This window comes from Zerene cesonia, unplaced genomic scaffold (genome assembly GCF_012273895.1).
Source record: "Zerene cesonia ecotype Mississippi unplaced genomic scaffold, Zerene_cesonia_1.1 Zces_u004, whole genome shotgun sequence".
NCBI lineage: Eukaryota > Metazoa > Arthropoda > Insecta > Lepidoptera > Pieridae > Zerene > Zerene cesonia.
The window spans coordinates 1,288,891-1,313,021 of NW_024045134.1; the positions used below are offsets into that span (position 1 = coordinate 1,288,891).

Below are 24,131 nucleotides of genomic sequence, written 5' to 3' on the forward strand. Positions count from 1 at the left end.
TACATAGTCTTGAACGCGCTCGCTATAAAATTTCGGAATACATCGCGTTAAAAATTCATTGAAAAATCTTTTAAATTGTAATTTATAAAAATATTGCACACACGTAAAGAATAAAAAATACGAAAAATCAGAAATAAAATATTTCAGATAAAACATCACAAACTTATAAAAGTTTAATGTGATAACTATTTAGTAATCTGGAGTATAGATAACAATAGATAGTTATTCATAATTAGCAAGATTTTTATAAAAAAGCTCACCGACGTGCCTGAGGAGGGAGGTATCACACACAACAATTTTTTATCAAACACGGTAAGAATCAGAACATTCTATTGAAAACCCACATAGTTATCGTGTAAAATATGGCAAAAAAATTGTTTTGGGAAGTTCAGCAAAAAATTACTATGTCGTAAACAAAGTTATTAAAATAATATTTTCGTATGTAAACCAATATAATATATACATTTCCATTATATTTTTTTGTATCTACCATAAAAGTATCCTTATATTACACTAACTCGCATATTATATTGGTAAAAATTTTGTTCTAGAATCTTCCACGTTCCAAATTCGAAAAAACGAAACGCAAACAAATAATATTCAATACTGTCTAAATTACTTGAGCGTAAACAATTATTACGTTTTGCTTTATTTCCAAATATATCGCAATTCGTATCAAAAAACCGAATAAATTTATTTCCGATTGAGCTCCTTTATTGTATTCAGTATGAATGAAGTAAAAGGCTATAAATAAATGTTCTACGAGTACTACATATATTTGATAGGATACAATACATAACAATAAATTATTTACTTTTAGAACGACTGTTACCTCAGTTTTATGGCTTTAGCGACCATTTTATTGTATGTCCGATCATTAAATGTATTATACAGGGCAATGAATATATTTTTAATTATAGAAGAAAGGGAAATTTCCGAATTATTCCCCATAATATTTTCGCTGTTCCAAATGACGACACTATATTTTTCTGGCCCCTAGAACGGTAAATCTTTGTCATATCAATTGATGTAATTTTACCTATTTACATATATGCTGTCTACCTGTTTGAGTACCTACTGCGTATTAGCATGAGACATGAGAATTGGGTATGAGCATGGAGCAAGAGAATGAGGTATAAGCATGAGACATGAGAATTGGGTATGAGCATGGAGCATGAGAATGAGGTATAAGCATGAGACATGAGAATTGGATATGAGCATGGAGCATGAGAATGAGGTATAAGCATGAGACATGAGAATTGGGTATGAGCATGGAGCATGAGAATGAGGTATAAGCATGAGACATGAGAATTGGGTATGAGCATGGAGCATGAGAATGAGGTATAAGCATGAGACATGAGAATTGGATATGAGCATGGAGCATGAGAATGAGGTATAAGCATGAGACATGAGAATTGGGTATGAGCATGGAGCATGAGAATGAGGTATAAGCATACGGCATGGGCATTGGGCATGCGCATGGGGCGGTAGCATGAGGCATGAGCATGAGGTATGAGCATGGGGCATGAGCATGAGGAATGAGCACACGGTGTGAGCATGAGGCATAATTAACCGCTAAACTTATTGTTCAATTGTTCGTATATGATCAATACACATTAATTCAATCTACATTTTGAATCCAACATTTTTAACTAATTATTCATTTAATATTCTTCTACTTTTCATTAATTCTATTCGGTGCCTCTACGAATTTTTCATACCATAAATAATAACAGCATTGCGAATGACAGTTCAAATAATTTTCGCGGCAAAATAATTCTGGCACAGATATAAGCTTCCGATTCATTTAAAATGAACATCGGAAATGTCAACAACACAAATTAATCCTATCAGGATTAACACCATTGAAATCTATTTTATTTTCATCCCTTTACCTTCATTATGTCTTATTATGACGGGAATAAATTTGGAAACAATACAGCCTTACAAATATAAAATCTGCGTTGGACATCATTGTTATATGCATAATATATATTCCTAATTCATTGTTAAGAAATTCTATACAAATAATTTACATTTGTCACGAATACTAGCTGCGCCCGCAGTTTCACCCGCGTAAGTATATCCCGTAAGAATATCGGGATAAAAAGTTGCCTATATGTTATTCCAGTGTCTGCGTGAAAGAGTAACAAACGCACACACATCCTTACAAACTTTCGCATTTATAATATTAGTAGGATAGGATTAGTATGTTCTAGCTTACGTCGCCTCGGGGTGGTAAACCAAGCGGAGGGCCTGGAAACGGGCAACTGCTGGGCGGGACACGCGGTAGAGTACAATGTGTTCCCGCAGTCCCGTCTGAAGCAGCGCGTCGGAACACAGTGGGGTTTTAGTCGGTAGGAATCCGACATAACCCACGGCTCCTTCCCCGGGTGCCGTGGGTATCTTATGCAAGATTTCCCCACTTAAAAAAAAGGATAGGATTAGTACGATAGGATAGTAGGATAGGATTATTTATTTTAAATTAAGTCCGCTACGCAGTCATTGTGCAAATGCAAAGTAAGCAATGCAAGAAATTTCGTAATAATTTATATCAACTTTGTCTTTTAAATTTAATACTTTAAAAAAAATTAAAAAAAAAACATTGTTGAATCCCTTCACCATAATATACCAATAATATCACATAAACGAACCGAACTGATAACCTTTATTATTGTTTTAAACTTTTTATTGACTTTATCATAAAAAATATTAAACAAAAAATAGGTAAGAAGTATTCATATTTAGATAACTAATTATCTTAAAATGGAGACTAAACGCATTGAAGAAATTCCTTAAAATTGTGATTATAATGACTTGTTTTACTAGATTAAATTAACCATTTTAAAATTATTAATAATAATAATAATAATCAGTTTCTATAACAAAAGTTTTTGATAAAACCAACTTTTTAATTTCATGTTTCGGTTATTTAAACATTGGTTAGTATGATATTAATATTATATTATACTAGCTGCGCACCGCGTAGGAATATCGGGATAAAAAGTAGCCTTTATGTTATTCCAGTTGTCCAGCTATCTACGTACCAAATCTCATTGCAATCGGTTCAGTAGTTTTTGCGTGAAAGAGCAACAAACACACACACATCCTTATAAACATTCGCATTTATAATTTTAGTATGATTATATTATTTAATCAGCGTATTCAGAACTGTCCCAACGCCCTGACCTTAAACTTCTAATATCACACCAAGGGTTTAAATAGGTAAGCAGCGAAAATATAATAACATTTATGTAGCACCACAGATTATATGAAATACAGTTTCAAATATTGACATAACCTGATATCTTTGTCGTATAATCCCGCCTTTACATTACTACAATAACTGTGTTAAAATATTGTATGGGAAACCATGTGCGATGTTATAAAACATGTCACATCATTTAGTAACTGAATGACTTTACGTGATTAAATCGCCTTAGTAATACTTTAATATAAAAATAAAAACATTGAAATGTTCATACACATTTTAAATTAACTAATTAATCAATTTTAATAAATTATATCTGAAAAGGTAACAGCAATAGCAATTAATTACCTGAATTATTTAACTGTCAAAAATGGAATATTTATAATTTCACTAATGATTTTAACTCAATTTACCTTTTCCATTATTCACGGGGACAAAAGAAAAAAAAAATCAATGAGTTAATGACAGCTGTCAAATCGTTTCAACACAAATCACTGGATCTCTGTTATCTAGTTATCATTATCTACTAGTTCAGCGCGGGAGATTCATGCGCGCGCACGTCTTTAAAATGTCGAGTTTGAGTTTATTTTTAACGTCGCTCCTTATAGCGTTTGCGGCGGGTCAAGGGGCAAATCCCATTGTACGAGTGCACCATGGCATGCTCCAAGGCACCTGGAAGGAATCTACTAATGGACGAACATTTGCCAGTTTTCAAGGGATCCCATACGCGAGACCGCCGGTTGGAAAATACAGGTTTAGGGTAAGTCCGAATTTTGAATACCTTCCATTTTTAATATTGTTTTTTTTTCTCTTCGTGGCAAGAAAATGTAATATTGTTGTTGGCATCATAACGAGTTAAGACAAATATTTGTCAAAATATCATTTCAAAAAAAGAATTTCATTTAAGGATTCAAACAATTAACCAATTTTGAATTATTAGTTATATTATTGAGGATATATCATATATTTATGATATTTCCTCAATAACATAATACCGGAACATAAAAAACCACACGCATACGGTTATTTTTATTATTCTTTATGGGTAATGGCTGCGTTTATAATAAAGCAGTAATTACCAATTATATACCATAGAAATAGTTCACGGATCTTACTACTCAACTTAATTATTTTACAAGTCGATTACTTTGTAAACGTATAATAAAATTAAATTGTAATGTATCGTGAACTCCGTATTGAATCTAAAAATAACTTTATTAACTGATAAAAATCAATTGCTGTTCGTAATTTTGATTATTTACATGAAAAATTATGGATAAAAAAAAATTTACCCCAAATATGATATTTAGGATAGATTTTTTACGTGAGAAAAATCCATTCAATAATCTTCGACAAAAGAATCAGGTAAATTAACACGGACGGAGAAGGCTTTTGCTATTTAAGTGACAAAAAATCCACATTAAATAATGCTTATGAGTAGTGGATAAAGAAAATGCCGGGTAGCAAAAAATCAAAATATACGAATAAAAAAATAACGTAAACATTGAACAAACGATAACATAACCATGATTTAAACATTATTGATCGAAGGATTTAAATGCTATTGAAGTGTACTCTAGTAATGTATTATTTTTTTAATGTAAAGACAGTTTTTATATCAAATAACTCTTATAATCTACTAGCTTTTGGCCGCGTCTTCGCACGCGCTCAATTCGGAATAGTTTAATAGATGTTATTATACATATAAACCTTCCTCTTGAATCACTCTATCTATTAAAAAAAACCCCATTGAAATCCGTTGCGTAGTTTTAAAGATTTAAGCGTACATGTCCCTAACATAGGGATTGACAAAGCGACTTTGTTTTATACTATCTAGTGATGAAAGTATTTAATAAATAGCATATAAAATAATAACAAATGGTACGCGTCCGTACTGTTAAATATCTATTCCCTGTATAATCGCAATATTCCCTGATGAGAATCTCAAAGGTTATGTTAAGTATATTTAAATTATTATTTTTCCTTTTATTAAAAAAATATAATACAAAGAAAAAAATACTTATATCGAAGCGCTTGTCCACAAAATTATATTTCTATCTCCGTTTTCATTAACACGCTTGAATTAGCTTCACTTGTATGTTATTTCTTTAGACTCAACACACACTTTTAACGGTCTGAAGTTATCAAGAATCGTATCAATACAATAATTTCATAAGTTTATCTTATTATCCTGATTAGGATCGCGAGAATTAATTAATTTCCTTACGAATACTCTGTATAAGAGCAAATGAGACAATTTAGTTCATTCTATAATTATAGCGTGATCTTTTATTATTTTCAATTAATAAAGATAAACTCGTGCTTACAAAATAGTAGTTAGACGACATAAAAGCAGTGGTGGCTCAGTGGTGAGAACCTCGGACTTCAAAATCGATAAGTCGGAGTTCGAGACCGGACGAGCGTGCAGGAAATAAATTGATTTTTCACATGACATGTGGATAACATCACCACTTCTTAAAACGGTGAAGGAAAACATCGTGAGGAAACTCTTAAATCACATCTTATGTAATTACAAAGATTACATTATAGTAGCATGGTGTAATATTGAGATGAAATTATATAAATAAGTATAAAATAAAATTAGAGCAGAAAAAACGACGAATGTTAATGTCAAATCAATTAAGGGATATAACCAAATTGCTTTTGCGTATTTACGAGAAATAATTAATTTTAATCAGGTTTTAATTGTTGTAACTTGATTACTTTTCGGTTTACCGCAAATAATCCTTCATTTACGGATTTAATAACACTGTAATAATCCTTATAATAATTAATATTAGACCAGTTTTTTAATCCCACAGTTTGCAATAGACATGCCTTGCTCGGGCGATCACTATAATATCTCTTAATTATCCTACTAATATTATAAATGCGAAAGTTTGTAAAGATGTGTGTGTGTTTGTTACTCTTTCACGCAAAAACTACTGAACCGATTGTAATGAAATTTGGTACGTAGATAGCTGGACAACTGGAATAACATATAGGCTTTTTATTCCGATATTTCTACGGGATACGGACTTACGCGGGTGAAACCGTGGGGCGCATCTAGTTCTTATAATTATTCTCAATATTTTTCCCGCGTAGTTCCCTTCCACATGGGATTTGAATCCATGGTTTGGCTAAACGTGAAGCAATCTCTTCAAATCGTGATGTTTTTTCTTACTCGGAGAATTTTATATCCGTCATAACTTACCGAAAAGTAGATAAAAATTTACCTTATTTATCAAACTTTTGCTTATTTAGCTGCGCCCCGCGGTTTCACTCGCGTATGTCCGTATCCCGTAAGAATATCGAGATAAAAAGTTGCCTATATGTTATTCCAGTTATCCAGCTGTCTACGTACCAAATTTCATTTTAATCGGTTCGGTGGTTTTTGCGTTAAAGAGCAACAAACACACACACATCCGTACAAACTTTCGCATTTACAATATTAGTTTAGTAGAATGTATTTAGTTAAGATCCGACACAAATAATTATTGCGAAATTATAAGCGATCGAATCCATACCAGGAAAATAGGATGGGTTTATTGGTCATTTAATTTCCTGGTGTTGCCATCCGAAATATCTTTGTACACTACATAGATCTGTTGTGTATCTCGCTTTTACAATTACTGTTCAAATGAAATGGTCGTCAATCCAACGATGCATAAAACCTAGCCTGAGAGCTTATATTCGGTGCATTAACATATATAGTAATATTCATTACTAGCTGCACCCGGCAAACGCTGTTCTGCCTTACTCTTATCATTTAGGGGTATGAAAAATAGATGTTGGCCGATTCTCATAGATACCGGATAAGCTCAAAAAATTTCATCAAAGTCGGTCAAGCCGTTTCGGAGGAGTATGGCATCGAAAACTGTGACACGAGAATTTTATATATTAAGAGATAATCAATGTGTTTGTTCGTTTATAATTAATATCTATTTGCCTTGGACTTATGTTAAGAAGTACTGTCTATTATTTTGTAAGTTTTTACTTAGTTAGCTTATTATTTATCATTACTTTGACAATTATATTTTAAACAATTACACAACAAAATGGAAATGTTTGTACCCTTTGCATGTCTAGATTATCCGGAGTAAAGCTAAAATTTTAAGAAAACGAATAAATGAGAAACGTTTGCCATTTGTCTATACCTACATAGATGTAATATTTCAAAATAAGAACACCAAACGAAATAAACAACATGGCGGCTCTTTGCTCCTGTCTTGTTTATATTTCGAATACGCAATCAACTGAAAATGTTCAATGTGGACACAATTATGACAATTTCACACCAATTAGTGTACATTACAAACGTGCCTGATATTGCGGTGCGAACGGCCATTCATTACTTGTGTAGTATCGAGCCTATTCATATTTACGTATTTACTTACATTTTAGACATAATTGGAATCGTAATTCTAATTTATATCTATCTATCTAGTATTTCAGCGGCCTTGCCTTCGTACCGTATAAAGTAAACTAGCTGCGTCCCGCGGTTTCACCCGCGTAAGTCCGTATCCCGTAGGAATATCGGGATAAAAATTGGTCTATATGTTATTCCAGTTGTGCAGCTGTCTACGTACCAAATTTTCAGTAGTTTTTGCGCGAAAGAGTAACAAACACACACATATCCTTACAAACTTTCACATTAAAATATTAGTAGGATAGCCAGGGAATTGAGATATATCCCTGGGGTAAAATGTACCCTACATCACTCTCTAGCCTCTAACTCTGTAAGGTCTAAGAAAAACCTTATAGGTGTTATATTATAGGTACCGACGTAAACGAACTAAATACGATTACATTTCATCATCGTCATCATCATCATCATCAGCCTATATATCTTCGCACTGCTGGGATACGGGTCTCCTATGAGGGTCAGACCATAATCCACCACGCTGACAAGTGCTTTGTCGTCGAGCTTCTTGGACATGCCGGTAACCTCACATTAAAAACTATGTTAACAATTACATTTTCTTATTCCATAGGATCCCCAGCCAATGAAACCATGGCTTGGTACATGGGATGCGACACGCACCCTCTCGGACTGTCTGCAGTACGAACCTATCTTCAAGAAAATCACTGGTAAGCTTTTGTTTTAAACAAGCATATAGTTAGTTTAACTAGCTTTCGCCGGCGGCTTCGCCCGCGTATTCATAGGAAATTCTCATTGGAAGTAAATGTTACAACGATAAAAAGTAGAACAAATGATAAAAAGAAGCCTATATTTCTCTTTGGAACTCTATTACTATAAAATCGTTTTAATCCCAAAAATTAATGTTATAGTTTTCTAATTGTCAGAACTAGACCAAATTTAAAGAACAAGCTTACAAATAAAAAAAATCGTCATTGGTTCACCCAGTCGTAAGTCGAATAGATGACCCCCTCCTTCTTTAGAAGTCGGGTGGAAATGGTTTTAAATTATATCAACATGGATATTGGATAATGAAAAGAAGAATAGGTACAATATGATATCATACAGATTATTAATTTTATCATCATAACAAGGGATCGGCCCCTGCTTCGCCTGTGGTACATACGTATGTAACCTAAGACCACCTACATATCCAACAATGAGAGAATTTTGGTAATCGGTCCAGTAGATTCTAAGGTTAGCGAATCCAAAAAAACAAACAGACAAACTCCTTCTATAATATTATAAATGCGAAAGTTTATAACGATGTGTGTGTGTTTATTGCTCTTTCACGCAAAAACTGCTGGACCGATTGCAATGAAATTTGGTACCTAGACAGCTGGATAACTGTAATAACATATAGGCAATTTTTATCCCGATATTCCTACGGGATATGCACTTACGCGGGTGAAACCGCGGGGCGCAGCTAGTATTAGTATAAATTTACAAAAATATTCGTGTATGAACAACTATGTACGATAACATTTTAAACATTATCTCCCAATTTCCTGGGGATATAAATAATTTCAATGAATAAAGAACTTTAAAAACATTTTGATTACATACAAAAATTATTTAGTGAATTGATACCAATTTGTTATAAGTGATTAATTATTTTTCCATCACTTTAAATTCAGTTGAACGCGTTAATCTCAGGAACAAATGGTGCGATTTGAAAAAAATCTTATAGTGTTAGATAGCACATTTATGGAGGAAGGCTATAGGCTATATATGTACCATGGACGAAGCCCGGGCGGACCGCCGTATAAAATATAGTAAGATGTGTTATGTATAGAATTGAGGTCAAGCAATTAATTAATTAATATTAATGTATCTCACGCGATTAATTAATAGGCTATTATTGAATTACATTTTAATGATGAAAATATTTAAACCAATTTATATTTGGAATACGTTTCCCTAATAACATATTTTACAACAGCTGTGTTTTAATGATACGTTTTGATTTAATATTTACGTTTATATGGTAATTCATAAGTAATCATCATTCAATTACATATAAATAATCTATACTAATATTATAAAGCTGAAGAGTTTGTTTGTTTGAACGTCCTTATCTCAGGAACTACTGGTCCGATTTGAAAAATTCTTTCAGTGTTAGATAGCCAATTTATTGAGGAAGGAAGGAATATATAAATTAATAATACATAAATTAATAAAAAAAATAAGGAATATCCCGAAATTCTTATCCTTTCTCTACCGCATGTATGCTGACCATGACGTCCATATAACCAGTCAACACTAGATAAGTTACCAAATACTGCCTGGTAGAGACCGCTGTCTAGCGATAAGCCGCCTTATACTTACTTTTTTAATGTAATGTTTACTTTATTGCTAAACAAAGAATTTCATTTCATTTCAATATTTGCTTATATTAAGCATTTCCTACTGTACTTTTTTCTATTTATTTAAATTGTTTTTATACCCTTCACGTTATGTAATTACTGTAGCATTAAAATTATATAGCTTCGAATACATTAAATACACGATATACCTACGAAATTTTGTCAAAACTTGTTTTTTGCAATGGAGCTAGTGGGTCGCCCGATGGTAAGTGCTACCACCGCCCATGAACATGATTTCCAACTTTAAATTGGAAACGGATTAGGAAAGGATTAAAGTTTGTAAGGATGTGTGTGTGTGTTTATTGCTCTTTCACGCAAAATCTACTGAACCGATTGCAATGAAATTTGGTACGTTGATAGCTGGATTACTGAAATAACATATCCCAATATTCTAGTAATACAATAATTCAGACCGATACCAACTAGCCACTAGAAGTAACTGATAGCCTATTCAATACTTTTTAACTGTTATTTCTAAAAAACGAAGCAAGTTCTCAATTCGACTTATTTGGTTTTGTTACTCGATATTTCTTTTTGTATTTGATAGGAAATTGTTTATTGTACTTCGCTCTCCAATGAAAGAAAGAAACGATTTATTAAGTGTATTTTCATACATATTTATCATTTTTACTCAAAATCTATGCAAACAAACATAAGATAAAACAAAAATATCCACATTTGATACATCGTTCCTTACAATTTGGTAACAAGTCCCGCTAACATACTACCCATATATTTATTATTTTATCTACACAATTTTTAAACTTTAATGACTAAATTCTCTTATGTAAAATTGATATTATTTTAAAAGAGCAACTACAGAGTTTCTTGCCGGTTCTTCTATGTAGAAACTGCTTTCCGAACCGGTGGTAAATGTTATAACTGTGTAACATGATGTTTAGTTGAATGAATAAATGTTTTTTATATTTGAGTTTGTTTCGTTCAAAAACTTTATTTTCGCAGGTGACGAAAACTGTCTATTCCTGAACGTGTACTCCCCTAACATAGCTGTGGGAACCCATCTTCCAGTGGTTGTATTCATCCATGGTGGTGCCTTCATGTATGGTACCGGATCTCTGTATGGTCCTGCTAACATGATGGATAGAGATGTCGTCTTAGTCACCATCAATTACCGGTTGGGACCACTTGGTAAGATTTCTGGTTGATTTTTAATGTATTTTGAACATCAGTCAATGCGTCTTAACGCGTTTTCCTTAGATAGATCTAGTAATACAACTGGTATCTATAGTAGTAATGAAGACATTGAGTTACAACTAGAAATTGAAGTATTCTAACGGATTTAACGGAGGTCACGGGGAGACTGTCTCCTCGGTCTCCTCGTGACCACGCTCGCTGTAATGTGTTCGAAAACTTTCGTTAAATAATATAATTTAAAATCCGTTAAAAATATTTAATTTCTAATATATTTTCTTTATAGTACTCGCGTAAAATCAAACACAAGAAAATACTAGTTACAACTAGTTTTACCTAGCGAAAGCGTGTTCTGACGAAAAACGGGTTCAACAGTTACATATATAGGTTAAGGGATGCATATAATTTTATGTAAGTCTATAAAGTGTGTTAACTATTGGTTTTCTTATATAATGTACACAATTGTGGGAGTATGAAGAAACTGTGGTCAAAATGAACCAATTTACACAGCTGATTTATTGGCGTAATACCGGCAGGTGGTGTAAATTCGCTTCTTCATTTATCATATCCACTCTCACCTAGAATTTATATCAGTCGATATCGAAGGAACACGCAGAAATACGTACGAAACGCCTTCCATACTAAATTCTGTATTTAATATGGAAGAAGTTCGAGAAACTATTTTATTAAAATAAGTACGTTTAGTAGAGGAGTTTTTAAATTAACGTTTTTCTGTTAAACTTTTTAAGTTCGTATACTTATTTTATTATTAATCTTATTGTATTTGATGTTTTGTTTATTATATAAGTTATTTGAATTTGTAGCACAATCGTTCTTATACATATTATAGAGAGGAAATATACAATAACTACTGGACGAATTAAAAAAATCTTCCTTAATAACATAGGGTATATTTTGTTTTGTTTTTAAAACCGGGACGAGCGCTTAGTATCTCATATACACTAAGAATCAGTTACAACTACATTTCACACAAATTTTCTACAGGTTTCCTCAGCACAGGTGATGAAGCAGCACCAGGGAACGTTGGTCTAAAGGACCAGTCGTTCGCTCTCCAGTGGGTTAAGGAAAACATCATGATGTTTGGCGGAAACCCTGACAGCATCACGCTCACCGGCTGCTCCGCGGGGGGCGCTAGTGTGCACTATCACTATCTGTCACCTATGTCTAGAGGTAAGGGAATGGTGGGAACCGTTCAGCCTGGTTTTACAACATCTGGATATTATGGCTGAGTAGCCGTAGTATAAGGAAAAAGCTTTTTCATGTTATAAATCTTATAGGTATTCTATCTACATTACATAACATGCAAGCATGCGCGGCAGCCCTTTAGTGTCCCGAGCTGCTAACGATATGGCGTATGTAGCTTGGGCTCAGCTTGAACGTTTTTTAGACTGTGGTTTGGCTTACTTGTCAGTTAAAATATCGAAATAATGCGTGTATGTGTATTTACGACAATAAGAATAAAATAGACTATCAAGAGCTATCAATAAATGAAAAAACAACGTCTTAGAATATTGATAATAGTATTAGTGTATATGTAATAGTGTTATTGTGGAAATCTATGATGTAATAGGCCTCTACTTTCTATTTTGATTGAAGCCCTTTGCTCAATTCTCATATAAATGGATATCGAGATAGTTTTACAATCACCGTCTATACAAACATTATATATTGGTTAGTGTTTGGATAAGCAAGGCAACAGACCTATGGTTATCAGAATGTTTTCTGGATTAAAAGTTAACATTGGTAGAAACCTTGTCAGCTTCACTATGACTGGCAATCTTTATTGACTCGGACATCACAAATTATCTACCCATTAGTAGGCCAGTTGGCGTAGACAAATGGCAGACGCTTCTCATCTAAGTCAACAATCATTAATTATGATAGTAAAATAGTTATTAATGAATATAATTATTATTAATGAAATCATGCCTATAATGCGTTTCTCAGAGAACGCAATTATTTTAATTAAAACGAATATATATACGCATATACATGTATTGTACAGATGTATAGGGACGATTAGGAGAAGATTAACTTCAAGTTTGTGGGGTCATCATCCTTGCCTTTTATCTCCTAAACTAGCAATCCTACAGATAATTTTTACGGCATTATTGGTAGGAAATAAATTTGTCTACAACTTTATTCCTGCCGCTTTACCGTAAAATAGAAAATAAACAAGTTTTTTAACAAATAAGTAGCCTCACTCGCCATTATAACAACTTAAACATGGTAACACCAACCTCAAAAATTCTCCATCACACAAACTTCTTGTAAAGACTACAAAAGCCACTTAAATATTAATGTTTATTAACATAATACATCCAAGTCACTGATTAAATACACCACATAGTAAACAAAACTATTATTCAGAACCCGTTCTCTATTCTTAGATATAAACGGTCACAATACAAAGATAACAACGTAGCTAAATATTGGTTTAGATTTATAAATATGAACATTTCAAAGCATTTATCTAGGAGGATCTTATGTTCAAACATTAGATAAACGTTAAAAGACCTTTGTATTTAAGATTATATTGTTTGATACTTGTATATTGCCAGAGCAAGAATATTGCTGGCATCGTGTTTAGGACCTTGTGTTTCAATAGAAATGTCGGAGGTACGAAGCCTGGCGAGTATGTAAGAAATAAATCGAGTTTTCAACAATTTTCATTGCTCGGAAAGAAAAGGAAATACATCATGAGGAAACCAGTATGTTTGAGAATTGAAAGCTTGACGACATGTGACATCTGCCAATCCGTACTTGGCCTGGGTGGATTATCACCAGAACGCTAGATTTTTATTATTTGTTTTATTATATTTTTATTATAGCAGCAACAGAAAAACATAATCTTTGAAAATTCATTCATCCTCAGTTTCAATACAGCAATTCAATACTAAAACACTATTTGTCTCCAGATAATTCCATTCTATACAAACTTTCGTGTTTATATAATCTATATACACCCAAATGGACACTATTAGCATAATAAACTAACAATTAAGTAGTAATAAGGAAAATTGGCTAACCAAAACCTATTTCTTTCAATATTACGGAATCGTTTTTATTCAGCTTAAAACAAACTTTTACCAAAACACATAACATGTAACTAAAACAATTGTATCCTAAAAACAGTACGTACGACCAGCAGCTAAAATTGTCCAAGTTTAATTATGCAAATGCATTTAAACAGAGTAGTCGGTGCAAACACAAACCCATCTCAGAGTAAATAAAGTTAACGCCCGCGGGTATTTACATGTTACGGGCTTAAGTTTACAATAGACACGTTATATGAAGTCGGTGAATAATGGCTACGCAGGGCAGAAAGCACAACACAAACTTTGTTTTTCTTTAGAATGAGGATGCGTGTATTTTGTTTCCTTTTTCTGACCCTACCCAGTCCATTCCTTCTTTCCAGTCATCAATCCTTTCCCTATCCCTTACCCCTCAAAAGCGTGTATTTATGGGCGGTGGTGATGGCTTACTCTCAGGCGAACCACCAGCTCAGTTGTCCGCTATGATATAAAAAAGTAGAGATATTTTGACTGCCCTGGCTGTATCTTTATAGTGCAGTCGGGCTGCGGCTGGTGTCTCAGAACATATTTAAAATCTATCAATGGCATTCGTGTTCGATCTTTATCTCCTCATAAACCTTATAAATGAAATTAAATTAATTATGAAACATAACTTTTGCAAAAATAATGAATAATAAGAAAACAAGTATATAAAAAACAGGAAAAACATCAAGTCTTAGCATATTCTAAGTATACAATGTAAAGTCCTTTGTATTTTTTGCATTGAAAAATTGTCGGGTGTTGTGAAAATGTGTACTTATATGGATTATACTCTTTTTGTCCACTTTTCGACATCGTCACTTTTTAAATTCCAACAATTTATAGGTTTAGGATCGCAAATTGGTGTAGAAAAGAGTTTATTATCAGATTTCCCTATTATTATTCCTACCTTGCTAGTAATCATGTTACCTACATCTCATAGATTATAATATGTTGCAAATATGTAAAAAAACATATGAAAGCATAGATGAATAATACTATACTACTCATATTCATTAATATAAATATCCAATAAATCGCTAACGAACCCTTGTTTAGATGAGGTCAATACCTAGATAATATATATTATAGAAAACCAGATTATAGATTTTTTAACATGTACCTAATATGTTTGTGGAAATAAGGTTTTATTTACTATTATTTAGATTGTAACAGATAACACGACCAAAAATGTTACTATCCATCTCATCTAGGAATTTTTTAACTGCATTCATTTTACAATTGAAACTATTGACTAGTTGCATCCGAGGTTAATTGAATCATGAGTGTACTACGTACGAATTATTGACATTGCTATACAAAGTTCATTACCATGCGTTCGCACAATGCATAAGGAAAATTCAATAGCAATCCGTACTAGGAATTCGAAAGTTTGTCTGCTCGTTGCTCTTTAACGGATAAACTATATCACCGAATGGGATGAAATTTGGAAGACCCAGGATCAAACATAATCTAAATAAATTCTTTCTTTGGTTCTTAATCATCTCAATAGATGGCGTGGGGTGCCCCTTAGGCACATGAAACCGAAGGAATAGAAGAAATTTGATTACTGTGGCAGGATCACGGGTGGCCGAGAGGCTAGGCGTTGCTACGGTTAGGCAAGATACGCAGGTTCGAATCCTGCCTCGTGATCAAATTTTTTCTATTCTTTCAAAATTTCTAATTTATAAAGCATTTCAATGCTATAAAACTAAAAATTAAATAATCTAAATACTTAGGGAAAATAGAAGTTTTTATTCCATTAACTATTTTGTCAATACAGCTATGTTATAATCCTCCTTTTCTTTTGATCTTTTATTATAAAAATACCCTAGAACACTTTTCCTTCGACGTCGTATTACGTAAATATGACGTATCATATTATTTTAATAATGTAGAGAGAGTACTGACACAAATACACCAATTTGAATATTTTCCTATATTGTATAATATATCCAATGATCCAATGATGGAAAATATTCAGGAAAATTTGGAAAAAAATACAATCAAATCAGCCTTAAGTGGAACGAAATTTCCTGGATCATTCAATTCAATGTAATCGCGAATAATAAATGAAAATATTATAATATTATTTGTTGCGAAATTGATATTCATTTCACTAACCAAAAAGTCATAGTGGAGTCTCAATTTATGATTTTTTTTTAAATGTCTCCATTTATATTTTTAGTGTTAACCTTAAATGTTAGGTAGATTTAAATTTAATTTTTAGTTTAATTTGATCATGAGGCGGGATTCGAACCCGCGTGTTTTGCCAAACCGTAGCAACGCCTAGCCTCTCGGCCACCCGTAATCCCAGTAATCGAATTTCTTCTACTCTTTCGGTTTTATGTGCTAAGGGGCACCCCACGCCATCTATTGATATAACAATGTTTAATAATAAATGTAGGTTTATATTTCTATTATTAAACATTGTTATATTTCAACATACGCTGTTCAACTTTTTGTGATGACTAACACCTGTTTTCCACTTTACGTTGAAACATTTGATAAAATTGTTAGTATATTCCAAATATATCATACCTATACGTATCTTCCCTAAAAAGTCGCTTAAATCTTGCAAGACATGGAACCCCTGCTTCCATCTATACACCTATTTATTTTTATCATAAACTAGTTGTAACCTGCGACGTCTCGCGCGGTACACGGGTAAAGTAGTCTATATACTAATCCAGACTATAATCTATCTCTGTGCCAAATTTCATATAGATACGATAAGCTATTTTCGCATGAACGAGTAATCCATTCTTACCAACTCGCGTTTATAATATTAGTAGGATTATAGACATATACATAGACATAGACAAACATTTATTCACAATCAAATACACACACAACAATTAACAAAAAAAGACAAAACACTGAGCATAAAACAGGAAATAAGAAATAACATATAAAAAGAAAAGAAATAAAATAAAAACTAACTTAGGTTGCTGTGATGTGTTATGGCTGTGAAAAAGTCCAGGCTCAGCTTTATTATACAAGTACTCTTAACATCCACAGATAGATTCCACCGAGGTATCGCGTTCAGTGGCTCCTCCTTCGCCTCCTGGACACACTCCGTCAAACCAGCTGAGAAAGCGAAGTCCCTCGCCGCAATAGTCGGTTGTCCCACCAGCAGTAACAAGGAAATGGTAGACTGCATGAAGTACAGGCCTGCTGAAGTCATCGTGCGTGGACAGATCGAGATGTATGTGAGTATCCCGAGGTTTTACTTTCATTTATATTTCAGGTATAAAACAAAGTCGCTTTCCTGTCCCTATGTAATAAGTGAACACGTATTTCGTCATTTTTTTTTTTATAACCAAAATGCGTTATCACTCGTTATTTTTGTTCAATTTCAATTCAATCCGGCGCAATCCCTATTATTTAGTGCTATGTAAATATTTCAAAATTAACATATAATTAGTAAGAAAATGTATAAAATTATGAATAAATTTTTCAGAGAACCTATTTAGGTTCTTTGAAAATTGTTAAATTAATCTTGACAATTAAGCGCGTATTAAGCAGCATGCCGAAAGAACATTGACTAGTATTTTCTAGCAAACGACAGCGCATGATAAGAGCGCATCCTATCCTACTATCCTACTAATATTCCTATTTCCTACTTAATATTATAAATGCGAGTTTGTAAGTATGTGTGTGTGTTTGTTACTCTTTCACACAAAAACTACTGAACCGATTGCAATGAAATTTGGTATGTAGACAGCTGGAGAACTAGAATAACATATAGGCTACTTTTTATCCCGATGTTCTTACGGGACTTATAATTTTACTTGGTACAAACACGTGGAACTATAAATTATACAGATTATACAAAACTTGATAAAAACAGGAAATATCCATATTTAAACATCTCAACCAACAATTAAAATTGCAAATACAATAATTAAAATATCAATCATTACTCAAGTATTTGATTGTAGATTCGCGTGACAAAGGATACTGTTTATTTCTACATTTACGTCAACTGTATTACAATATTTTTTAGCTTTGAAATATAACCCTTTGGTATTCTTGTATATAAACTATCTATGTAGCAAATTTCATCCCAATTAACCCGTCCGAATATTATAATTAAGAAAGAAATGTGTGCATTCAAATGTTTAATTATCATTATCTATTCTAACAGAGTTTCCCAAAACAGTATTCAATTTAATTTAAAACTCCAACTACATTTTATCACATCTCTATAACCATTTATACAGAGAGACATTATCTTCACCAAAACTCAACATTTCCAAAAAAATTTCCAGGATTGGAAGGTTCACATGTTCACCCCGTTCACCCCTACTGCGGAAGTCGGCTCCAAGTCTCCCTTTTTGACCGAGTACCCCTACCACGCGGCTAAATCTGGGTCCATTAACAGCGTGCCTCTTATAGGGTCCGTCACGTCGGAAGAGGGCTTGTATCCCGCTTCAGGTATATATTATTTTTTGTGCATTTAAAGTTTTCTATAATTGCTTTAATAAATTAACTCAGAATATGCAATTTAAAATACTATACAAAAATGCATTCAATAAATATAGCATACATCATAATTAATAATTAATGTTAGCAATTAGACTGATCAATTTTTTTTTTTTGTTTTATAGCAATTTTATTCTAGTTAATATTTGAAAATTGCAAAAAAAGTGTAGTAAAAACAAATATAGTAAAAACTGACCTGAAAACTTAATTTTTTCACTTATACTTGTTGTTTTATACAGAGTATGTATGGAAATTATTTAATCCTGGCGAGTCTGATCATGAAGTTATTGTTTTGTCACCGTTCCTTGATAATCTGTGTCAAATAATGTGACCAGTCCTTTTTATCTTTAACCAAATTGAAGTTTTTTTTTTTGCTTAATACCTACTTGAAATAAATTAAAATAAGTTTATAAAAGATTATAAGTCATTCAACTTTTATAACCTTTTTAATAGTTAATAAAACATGATACCTTCTTATCATTGTATAAAGAAACAACCATAATAAACGATCTTGATCTATCTAATACGAAAACACTATAAAGGCATCGTTTTATCTCCGCCATGTTATTTGAAACGTAAGAAAAATAATGGTCTATAAATCTCAGGCACTATTAGAAATTTTTGTTTGCTTTATATTTTCTGCTTCGAAATACTCGGATGCTATCAAATTTATTATAAATCATGCTTATAATACCTAAGTTTATTATAATGAAGTTTTTTTAAGGTGGTTTTTTGAAAATAATATACTGGATATCTTGTTAGTTTTATGCCATCACGTCTTATAAATTTTTGACCGTCATATTATCTGGAAAAGATTCCTTAATAGCAATATGGCCTGTACGCTGATGCCTACCACCACCTATTTTCATTATTCTTTGTTTTTCTTATTCACTTTCACATTAAGACGAATAATAAACATACTTTTCATAGTAATTGGCATAACTTTGGGTGGTAAAACTAGACATGTTTAAAATCATGCTTTAAATTTACTTAATATGTAACTGACGTCCCAAAAACGAAGGACGGTCGTTTAGATTTGTAGATATTTGATCAATTCTTTTAAATTTATTACTCGATTAATCCTTGGGTCTTCAACCGATTGACGTGATTCATTTTGTGTCTGATAGGGAATTGTAGAAAAGATATTTTTTTATTATTTTTCTGTTTGCTCTTATAATATTTTTGTGATTTTTTTTTTCTCTTTTATCTTCTTTGGCTCCTTCGTTTCTTCTGTTGATTGTACTAATTATTGGAATGAATGTGTTTTAATCTAGATAGATTTATATAAATAGATATTTATTTATCAACCAGCATACCAAACCGACCCCAGCATCCTCAACGACCTGGAGGCCCGGTGGGAGCACCTCGCGAGCAACATATTTGAATACAACGACACTTTACCACTGAACCTCCGCAGCGCTGTTGCTAACAAGATCAAGCAGTATTACCTAAAGGGGAAGCCTGTCAGCCAGGAGACCTTTAAAGATCTAGTCCAGGTAATAAAATAGATGATGTAACAATGAAAAAGTAGTAACAGCTTGTGACGACTGCTGAGCCTCATGGAGGAGCTGGGTTGTTTTTCAACTCTGACTGTTTTCCATCTTTTCAAGCAAAATGGGCGATTCACGTCGACTTTAGAATTCATACTCGTATAATCAAGTACACAGCTAACAGAAAATACTTAGATAGAGTTATTTGGATATCTATATAAATTAGCCAGAGCACCTATAGCAACAATGAGATAAAATAAGACTTATTTAAGTGTTATTTTATCTATTTTTTATAATTTAATAATAAGTAAATGTAATACTAAGGAAATCTGATTCAAATCGAAAAAAATCTCATTACCTACATATAGAATAACAAATTTAATAGCTATCCGCAGCTACCTGATCATTTAATTTTTACGTAATCTTTAAGTTCCATTTTGCAGGACAAAAGTTTCAAATCTTTATACAAATTAGGATAATAATCAATATGCCCTTGATTATATTACAAACAGTCAGTTATATACACATTAAAATAGTAATATAAAAACCTTATATATATTCGACGCCCTAACCATAAACAGAATAAAGAAAAATCACGAATTCAAATCCCAACAAATGTTGTCTATTCTTTCCTAATTTTAAATCACACAATTACCTTAGAAATTCGCTTCAGCGTAATTTATGGACAGTTCCAGAAGTAAAACTCGCTAAGTTTAGCGGCAAACAGCTGATATTTACTGTTCTGGTGACTGTTATGTAACTATTGGACGCCAAACAGTCTGCGAGCTGGTATTTTTAGATTAACGCCTAGGTTTTTTGCTATGTGGCATCGTCAGATTACTCATCGACATGCCAATGTTATGAAATTTTAAATTTTTCAACTAAAACTGAGAGTAACAATTTATGACATCTCTCTTCAGGCCCTATAATTCCTTTCTTTTTTTCAACTGACTTCAAGAAAGAGCAAGTTCTCATTACAACTGTATATTTTTGTTAGTAACTTTTGAAATGTTGACTGGGTGAACCGTATTTTGTGATTCTGTTTTTGTGCCTGGTGCCTTTTGAGTCCGTTTAAATTTGGTCAGGTTCTAACAATTTTAATGCGGGATAATGTTTTGTTAAAAAATAATTTAAGTTAATAGTAGCATTATAATGCTACCGTGTTTCATACGGTGAGTGGGGGAGCCAGAGACCCATATCCTTTTAGTCCAGTCTTTTCCTTATATCCCCCATCTATCCTCTCTTTATCCCAGTTTTTTAATGGCGGCATTCCATTGGCGTTATATAGGCTTCTACCATTAGGCGACCCACCAGCTCCTTTGTCAACTATGACATGAAAAAAAGGATCACTAGAAGCTAGCTAGGTGTTGCTACGGTTTAGCAAAATGGCGCGGGTTTGAATCCCGCCTCGTGATTGTTTCTACTCTTTAAAAAATGTCTCATAAAGTTTTCAATGCTGTAAAAAATTGTGCGATATTTTTGAAATATTCCGTTTTCCATCCAAGGCGCTCGGCGACCGTCTTTTCGCAGTAGACGTCGGCAAGATGGTCGAGATGCACGCCGCAAAGACCGGCCAGCCCGCCTACCTGTACCGGTACGGGTATCGAGCCCAGTACAGTCTCTCGCACTTGATGGCCGGTAACGAAAACGATTATGGTGAGTCTGCTTTTAAGTACTAGCTCGCCGGCTTTTGTTTTTTGAAATTTGGTAAATGTTAATGTGTTATGACCATTCAAAAGTGCTTTAATAAGTAGTCCAATTGAATATCAATGTTTGAGTGTTTAGTTTGAGTTTACTAGCTGTTCTTTCCGGGTCCGCCCGTGGTATATAGCCTGTGTTCAGTGAAGTTGCAGCTTTCCAATGGTTAAAGAATTTTTGAAATCCGTCCAGTAGTTTTTTGTGAAAATATTTTATATTATAAGCATTTATAATACTTATAATATAAAATATTTTCTATATCTATAATAAACATACTTATTTACAAAGTTATCCTGTTTAAAATATTTTTTTATTCTATTCTCTTCCGATGCAAAAATGGCGGGGATTATAAATGACGTGTCTATGTGTGTTTGTCTGTGGCATCGGTGAGCTCTCGAGCGACTGTACAGATGTTGATTTTGTTCTTTTATTTTGGAAAAGTGAATTAGCTTGTGGTATGTTTTGTGAAAATCGGTCAACCGCCACATCAAAATGGCGGATTAAATATTTCGTCGTAGCAACCTCAGTATGGGTAATAGAAGGTATTTTGTCATCTGTGGTATGAGTATCAAATTAAAGGGCTTGGCTAGTTAAATACTTACAGTACTTATGTATACACCATGACAAATTTGAAATACAAAATGGCCGCCAACTGAAAATGGGGATGGAGGCTTATAATTTTAAATGGAATTTGTAAATGGCGTCATCACAAATAAAATTGATGATTATCTCTCTTTTAATCTTACACAGATCATTACATACCATAATAGATGTGTCGGTATAGCTAATATATTATAAAATATAATAAATGTTATACAATAATTGCAGAAAGGTTGATATTGCAACCCTGTCAGACTCACCAAATATATCATCAGATAGCTTTCGTGTTAACGCGATAGATTCAAGTACTTTGCAACAAAATATTGTCAGCATATTCCCGGATAGAACAATTATTGCCTTCTAAATTAAAACTGCTAATCAATCTCGGTTTATTCGGTATTATCGGTTTATTTCCTTTTGTTTTTATTCTGCCAAATATTTTTCGAAACTTAACCTGGTGAGCGTTTATTTTTTTTATACGTTTTTGTTTTGTATCCTTTTTCCTACTGTTCTAAGAACAAATACATGCATACTATATTAAATATCCCAATAATATTATAAATGCGATGCTTTTTCACGCAAAAACTACTGATCCGATTGCAATGATATTCGGTACATAGACAACTGAACAACTGGAATAACATACGGACTTACGCGGATGGAACCGCAGGGCGCAGTTAATTTTAGTATAAGTTTAAATTATCAACAATATTCTATTAAAGCAATCCTTTATAATATAACACTTCAAATGTCGGTTACAGAGCACCTCAACTTCCAGTCTTATTTGCTGTTTCTTAATATAGTAAAAACGTTTTCTCCGAAAGCGAAAAGCCGAGTACATGTTATCATACCCAAATGAAAACGAGAGAATTTAATTTGTAATATCAATATACGCAAATGTGGGTTTAGGTTACATTGTGCCTGTGGCCATTATTCTATGAAACTTTACATGAAGGTACATAGCGGGTAGCCCCGGGGAAGTTTGTATAAGATTCTTAACAGTCTTATAGTCTTAACAGTTAATATCGGAAAATTTTGTATTATTTGATATTCACATTTTCCTGTTCGGCTATTTATCATATCTTTGATAAGACCGATAAAACTTTTTAACTCTATTTACATCGCTAAGTCTGAAGTCCGACAAAAATATTTATTTTTAGACTTCTTTGAATAGCTAATTAAATAATTGTTTTTTTTTAGAATATTTCTAATTAAATAATTGCGCCATACTCTTATGTCTCTCTATTTATATTGAAATATATTATACGATCGATTGTCTAAAGATCCCGGGTAATATTGCCCGAGTTGCCTTGAAGAGATCACTTCTGAGTGATAAGGCCGCCCAACAAATTGTACTCTTTTTCTTTTTTTTATCTTGTTATTTACTTATTATCAAATATTTGCACGTGCTAATTAATTCTATTTTTGGGTTTTATCTTTGACAATTGACATTCATCATCTTTTTCGTCCTCTTGTGAGAACACCCGGTTTTCTTCACTTCATATCACTATCGTATCACTTCACTACGTTACTATCCGTTACGCATTATCATTTATGCTTTTCGCGGTTAAAATCATCGCATTACTTCCACTTATATTGCAAGATCACCGGTCCATGTTTTTTTTTTTTTTT

The 24,131-nt window shown here is 32.8% G+C and overlaps 1 protein-coding gene across 1 annotated transcript in view; it reads left to right on the forward strand.

Moving 5' to 3' along the window:
- The first annotated feature begins 3,718 nt into the window (after positions 1–3,718).
- LOC119838730 (venom carboxylesterase-6-like) overlaps positions 3,719–24,131 on the forward strand; it is a 23,540-nt gene continuing 3,127 nt past the window's right edge. Inside the window, exons 1-8 of the mRNA XM_038364819.1 lie at positions 3,719–3,971; positions 8,206–8,302; positions 10,961–11,146; positions 12,155–12,340; positions 17,245–17,435; positions 18,498–18,663; positions 20,023–20,207; positions 21,707–21,857. Of these exons, the coding sequence (XP_038220747.1) occupies positions 3,759–3,971; positions 8,206–8,302; positions 10,961–11,146; positions 12,155–12,340; positions 17,245–17,435; positions 18,498–18,663; positions 20,023–20,207; positions 21,707–21,857 (1,375 nt within the window). The 5' untranslated portion in view covers positions 3,719–3,758. The remainder of the gene's footprint in view (positions 3,972–8,205; positions 8,303–10,960; positions 11,147–12,154; positions 12,341–17,244; positions 17,436–18,497; positions 18,664–20,022; positions 20,208–21,706; positions 21,858–24,131) is intronic.